Raw genomic sequence first — 7,249 nt, forward strand, 5'->3', positions numbered from 1 at the left:
GCACACTTGGAAGTAGACCACAGCAGGCTGGTCTCAACGTCGTGTGTCAGCTAGATGGCCTTGCGAGCGGCGACCAACGAGCGCGCTCACTCCCGACCTTCTCTCCAAAAGACCTGTCGAGAAATTTTCCTGCCTTCGCGAGCTGTGGCATGAGTCCTACAATATTCACCGGAGTTTTCGGGTGTTTTCTTAGAACGCAAATAAAAGTGCGAGACTGCAGCGGCGTGACCGTCCCGAAGCGCGGGGAGGGCGGGGCGCTGGACTCCTCGGCCCAGCTAACATTCAAATATTCAGACACCCCACCACGGCAAAACGTGACAGCGAGGTATAGGCTCGTGGTGTGTGCCCGTTCTCTTCAGAAGCAAGGAGCCGTGGTCTTTGGGGTTTTGCCGCAGATTCCTTTTCGAGACGCGTTTTCCCAGAACACACATCCGTGCGTTGCACTCACATCTCTGAGAGACGCTACTGCCGTTAAACAAGACACCGTTTCGCCTGCATCCTAGAAGATTTTTCAATCGGCTGCGCAGAGTGGAGGTTCGTCTGTTCGGAGCGGCTGCGTTAGGCCCGTTACCCACAGATCGGTTGCGCCTCCCTCTGAAGTGACCACGCGCCGCTGCGGATGAACGTTGAATTCGCGCTCGGCGACGGTCAAACAAAACGAACGTTTTCGGCAGAGAAGTGCCTAAACGGCGGCTGCAGTTCCTTTCGATCGTGCCTGTCGCGTACCCACGGTGACGGAACGCTCGCGTAACACTACATGCTGGTTCCAGGACTCTGTGTGTGAAGTGTAGAATGTGCACGGAACCAGATGAAAAACAAACTTTCAGTTAAGGTCTCCCCTGCGAGGTGCTTCCTTCCACAGTTACGACCCAAAAGCAGTAGCGACTTCATGAATCAGTCCTGGTTTAGTTTCTTCCGTTCTAAACGCTGTGCCGGCCTCTCTGCCGTCGCGTGCGCTGGGGAGGAAGGGTGCTTGCGTTTATCGGGGCACTTTTTCATTCGAGCTTGGATTTTCTAAGAACAAGACGCGCGTCTTTAATGGTGTGACTGGCCAGAACGGAGACAGGAAATGTCAGGGAGAAATCACCTTTGGTGGACAGGTTTCTCTTAGGGAAGACGACAGTTACTTGACGACGTTCAAAATCACAGGGACGAGAATGATGATGACGAGGACCAAGACGCACACGCTCAGCCAGCACATTCGCTGCAGAAAAACACAGCGGAAAACGCACACAAGAACAGCGAGTGTAAATACCTGCGGAAAACGTCTTCTCCGCCTCACTCAGACTGTGGTGCCGCGCAGATGGCTCCATGCGACCTGCGGCTCCACCCTGATTTACTACACTCTTTGAGGCACTGGCGTATGCGTCCAAGAAAACACAAAAACCTTTGTATCGGGCCAACTGTTTTCCGCGCCTGTCGCCAGTGTGACAGTCCGTAAAAACACATACGTTTTATCTGTACGTCTCACCGACTTCTTGCTCTGACCTCTAGACCCCGTCACCACCCCCCGAAAAACTCTGTCCTTTCCTCGCAAGCTTGCAAAGATCCAAAGACGGTCGGGAGCGAATTATCGTCTTTCGACTTCTTGCCGCACCGGTTCCTACCTTCTTAGCCGACTTCTGGTTCTTCCGAGCCTGAAGCAACTCCTTCTCTGCTTGCGCTGAACGGACAGCCAAAAACGCGAAAGAGCCGGGACGAGGAAAAACGGAGGCTCGCACTCTCTCCAACAGCAAAAATAGGGTTCGGGTGCGCTTGCCGCAGATATCGCTATGCGTGCACACATTGGACCCCACGAGAGCGGTGATCTGTAACCCTACCCAAAGTGAGTTCATGTCAATTGGAATATACCGGCGCTCCAGCATTCTCGTCATACAAGCTGCTTGCCCCCACTAATTTGTCTGCCTAGGTCAGTACGCACGCTCTCCTGCCGCAGTTTTTTTTTGCATTTAAAAACGAAGAAAACAGAAAGGAGCGAGCAGCCATTCTCGCAGAAGCTCCCACGCGCTCCCCCCCGCCCCCCCCCCCCCAGAAAAACGCGAAAAAGCAGAAACCTAAACTCACCCGTGTAGTCCTTGGCCTTCGTGACATTGTACTGAATCTGGTCCAACAGTTCGCCCTGTTGCTCGACGAGAAAGGCGAGCTCAACGAACATTTGGTGCAGTTCCGCGACACCTTGGAGTGTACATCCAGTCAGGAACATAAAAGAAGACATTTGATGGAAGTCAGATCAAAAACGTTCGACGAAGCAAGCTGAATATGAGCTCTGCCGCCGGAAGAAAACGGGCAAGCACACGCATTTTCCATTTAATCTCTCTATGTCTACATACATGAGCACGCACCGACTTCCATTCGGATCTGTTTATACAGTGTTCTGTGACTACCTACATTTACAGACATATATATATATATATATATATATCTACACGTATATGTAAGTTGGTCCGTCTAGGTGTATATGCGTGCTGTTTTTTCGTGCGTATGTCCAGTTTTACGAATATGTGCACAGTGAGAAGAAGCCAGCTTACTTTGTTCGAGACGGAGAATGTCTCGGTACTTGTCCTGCAGATCAGCGACCGCGTTGCGCAGTGATTGATGCGTCTGGGAAACATGAAAGGGAAAAGAGAGAATTCAAAGGGGAAAAACACGGCATGCACCGCACGGGAGAAACGAGAGGACATGAAGCAAGTGGAACCGCTCTAAGGCAAGACCAGAAGATGGACGACGGAAGAATCCAAAGGACGACTGGTGCACATTCAGAGAAAAGGGGCGAAGGCGCGAGAAAGACAGCAAGAAAGCCTGATGCACAGAGAAAGCGAAAGACGGTTACAGGAGGCGGAGACAGGTTGAGACGGGGAAAAGCGAACGCGACGAGAGCCTGAAAAAGGAAACAGATGAGAGAGGTTCATTCTTCTGCCTCCGCTCTTCTCACTCCGGTCACGCGCATCTTCACAGCTGTTGCAGCTGAGAGATCTCCCGACTCCACCAGCTGCTCGACTTCTTCCGCCGAAGCTTCTGGATAAACTGCAAAACATAGAAACCCCACTTGCGAAAAAGCCAATGAAAACATGCATGTGCGCATATATGTATACATATAAATATATACATATAAATATGTATATATATATATATATGGGCATGCGTATGCAGGTACAGATGCATCTATACACACGGGTGTACTGCGGGTGTCGGCAAGTGTGTACACCCCTGAGTGGGATTCGCGTATGTTGTTTTTTTCTGCGCCTAAGCATGCACATGCTCATGCGTCTTGACTATCACCTTACATAGATGCGAAAACGGGGAAACCCGAGCGCGGTTCCCCAGTTTCTGCCTTCCCCGCTCCAGCGTCACAGAGACACTGGGAAAACACAGAGAACGAGTGGCTGATCCAGTCCTCGTTTGCGAAGTCGATTTAACAAAGCGAGGCGGGTGATCTACGAGACAGAAAGGAAGCCTAGCTTACCGATTTTGACTTGCCGGCATATGCGTTTTTTTATGACCGTCTTATATTCGGTTTCTGCCTGCTGGCACTCCACCGTGATTTGCTGTAGGTGGCGTGCGACGATCTGGTGCATGTTGAACCGAATTCTTCCCTCACTTATTTTTTCTGGGTGCTTTCGCGTGAAGAGAGTGTTTTCTTCTTTTATCACTTGCAAGGCGCTCTTTGTCTTGCGAATCATCCCCATAGTCGCGTCCAGCAACTTGTTCAGCAGGTGCGAGGCATCTGCGCCAGGAGGCCGACAAGCGGAGGCACCGCGAACACGTGCAACGCAAACAGGTCAACGGAAGAAGAGACGAACAGACGAGAGAAGACATGAGAAGAAAAAGGAAGGCGACCAAGAGAAATGCAAAGAGAAGACTGAAACACGGCGAGACTGCAGGAAAACAAACTTTCAAGAGGCGAAGACCCAGACCGAAAAAAGCCTAAACGGGGGAAGGACTGGATCCCCGAGACGGCCAAACGAGAAAGGTGTTAGACGCAAAGAAGAAAGAACCGACAAAAAAACACCCAAGAGAAAAAAAGGAGAAAACGACAACTCAGAGGAAGCATCCCTACACACACACACATGGCGACGTCACCGGCACACCAACTGCCATCTGTGGTACCGTGACGCGTGCATCACTATCCATGCGTGTATACTAAAAACGTGTGTATGCAGGGAGGAAGGGGTAGACTCGCCCGTTGAGTGAGTAGAAAAGAAAAGAATTCGGTCCACATGGTGATCGGTGTGCAACGAGAAACACGCAAACAAACACAATCACTGGCGATTGTTTACCGTTCTGCGGATACCTTCATCTCGTTGTCTCTTGGCACTAACTTGCATTTACATACATATGCATCGATACATGCATCCACAGATGTATGCGTACATGCACACATGCACACATGCACGCACACACATACGTGCACGTACACATACATCAACACACCCACGTATACATGCGTACACGCACGCGTGCATGCACACATATATTTGCACATGCAAACATATCCATATATATATATATATGTACACGTATACATAAATATTTCCGTTACGAAACTGGGATTCAGTGTCTTGCTTTCCTGCGCCTGTGAGATTTCCGTGTTTGGAGTGTTCTGGGGTTTTACCTCGTTCTTCGTCCGGGTTGCTGGCTGTGACGGCGGCGCGTTTGAGTTCCTTCATTTTTTCGAGGTTTTTGGAGATTTCTTGGAGCGCCCTTCTCAGCACGTGGATCTTTTCAAAGTACTCGGCCATGAAGTGTGGGGCGCCCTCGCCCCTTTCGTCTCCTTCTTCGTCTGAAGACTCGCCATCGCGCTCTCTTCTCGGCTGCAGACTCGCACTGTGCATGGCAATGCCTACGGAGGCCGGGGGCAACTGCTTGAATGGCCATGCATGCATTTGCGGAGCGGCGTGAGGCGAAAACCTCCACGCCAACTCCCGGAGTTCCTCAAACAAATCCTGCATCGGTCGAGCTCTCGCAGCCTCACTCGAGGCGTCTCTCGCCCGCTCGCAAAGACCCGGGAGAGGACGCACACCCTCCCAGTTCCCCGGAAAAGCGACAAGTCATGGAAAGCGCAGAAAAGCCGAATCACACAAAACGACGAGAGAGAAGAGAGAGAAGAGAGAGAAGAGAGAGAAGAAAGAGAAGAGAGAGAAGAAAGAGAAGAGAGAGAAGAGAGAGAAGAGAGAGAAGAGGTGAGGCCAAAGACGGACGGAAAGGAGAGCAGGAGAAAGTTGCGGATGAAGACAGATGAGATCGAGGAGACGCGAGAGAAGAGACCTTGGCGAGGAAGGTTTGACGGGGCCTCGTGGAGGCCCAGAGAAAAACGGAAAAGTGATCCTGCGCTGAGATTCCCGAAAAACCCCAGAGAGGGGAAGCAGCGGCGGGAGACGCACACGCTCGACAGAATAGAGACACACGAGAGCGGAGAGAGGACTGACAGAAACACAGCGACAGACGAGCAACAGGAGATCGACGAAGAAAACCGGAAAACGGCAGACGAGAGAACACGCGGAGAGAGAGAAGACGGCGACAAATGTGACGAGACGGCACTTGGAAGAAAAACCGAGAAAACAAGCCGAAAGAGAAGGAAGAGGCAAGGGAAGGAGAAAGAAAGACAGACTGCGGTGGTTGATGCACAACAGTAAGCGACAAAAAAAGGCAAAATCTGGAAGAGAGTCAACCAGGAAGGACATGCTAGGACAAAGGGTGGAAACGAGGAGAAAGACAAACACGACAAAAAGACGGAAACTGCCGACCAATAGAGAAAAAACTGAAAAGACTCGTGCAGGCTCGTACCTCGTGGCAGTTCATCTGCGCGTAGACGAGGAAACACGACAGGAAAGCTAATTCAAAATGCTCGTTTCGGCAACAAACGTGCGTCCGAAAAAAGCAACACGGAGCACAGAGAAGTAGAACGTGATTCATTTGCACACATCGTGTAGACAAATATTCGATATAGTGTACATATCGATATATATATATATACATACATATCTGTAAATACTTTTATACATTCGATACCCCGTTGGAGAGACAGATCCGTGTGAACATACACATACGGATATGTAGATGTTTTGTGCGTGACGCGGTGTTTGCCGATGAGATGCACAATCAAACAGGCACGAAGACACGGAAAAGCGTGCGTTTGTGAGATTCTTTGTTCTCTGTGCAACGGCGGCCACCGCCCAACTGAAAATGCACAGGGAGAGAAGGCAAGAATAGCTCAAACGGAAGCGGAGAAAGAGGACTGTGACAAATGTTCCAAAGTGCTTTTGAAAGATGATGAGAGCGGCAACCAGCGGAACGCCCGATATCTCTCGATGGAAGGACGGGCAAAAACGACTTTAATAGGAGAGAGAAGGAACTCTGCGTCAAAGGGCGGAAGCAAATCGTCATCGGGTCCAGAGAGGAGAAGACAAAGAGCTTCCGCCAGCCAATGGGGACAGAGAAGACCTTGAACGAACGGAAAACGCGAAGGCGAGAGAGACAAGCTCTGATTTTTCAAGACAAGAATCGAGAACTGCATGCACATACATCGCGTACAGCTGGCCAGTTCACCGCCAGCGCGCGTGCTGGCGAGACAGGGAAAGCGCGACTGGGATTGTTTTTCTCCGGAATACGGAGAAGAGGGAAATCTGTCTTTGTCCTTCTCTTTTCCTTTTTTCCGAGGAAAATGGTGAGAAACGGAGAAGAACGGAACGGGCTTCTCCCGCTCGGCGCATGTGTGCCCCAAGAGAGACACGCGTGCGTCTGACGGCGGCACAGAGTCCAGTCGGAGAAGAGCGAAGAAAAGCGGGGTTTTGGGAGAAGTCTGTCTCCTTTTTCCCAACGTAACATTTCCCCCCTTTCCCCTTCTTTTTTCCTGACTTGCATCGGCTGCTGCCTTCCTCGAAGGTCAAACTGTGGCACGCCGGACCAGGCAGGAGCATGTCTCGCAGTCCACGAGAGCTGGGGGGAAGTGACGAGTTCTTCGCTCCTCAGTGGCAACAGGCGAAAAATTGATCTGTTTACGCACTTTCCCGCATGTATGCTCTGCTGCGACACCGGAGTTTCCCTTCTTTCTCCACACGCTCACATGAACATGAGCCGAACAGTTGCCGTTCTGGGGTCTAGAGTTTTTGCCGGGTCGCTTCCCGCCGAGCTGGCGAGAGACTGTATACAAAGCTGTGTCCAGGAACCGTTTTAGTAAAAGACACTGTCGCAGAACTAGACCCTGCGTAGAAGCATTTCTGAAAGAAAACGGCGCAGCCTGTCTCCAGAA

General features: G+C 50.9%; 1 protein-coding gene across 1 annotated transcript; it reads right to left on the reverse strand.

The window, feature by feature from the left end:
- Positions 1 to 1,123: 1,123 nt before the first annotated feature.
- Positions 1,124 to 4,949, reverse strand: NCLIV_004070 (hypothetical protein; the record flags this gene model as incomplete). Its single annotated transcript, XM_003879909.1, has 7 exons — positions 1,124 to 1,204; positions 1,608 to 1,663; positions 2,065 to 2,175; positions 2,529 to 2,601; positions 2,933 to 3,024; positions 3,599 to 3,724; positions 4,613 to 4,949. The coding sequence occupies 7 exons, from the start codon at positions 4,947 to 4,949 to the stop codon at positions 1,124 to 1,126; spliced, it is 876 nt and encodes a 291-aa protein (XP_003879958.1).
- Positions 4,950 to 7,249: the final 2,300 nt, after the last annotated feature.

Source organism: Neospora caninum, chromosome Ib (assembly GCF_000208865.1).
Source record: "Neospora caninum Liverpool complete genome, chromosome Ib".
Classification (NCBI taxonomy): Eukaryota; Apicomplexa; class Conoidasida; order Eucoccidiorida; family Sarcocystidae; genus Neospora; species Neospora caninum.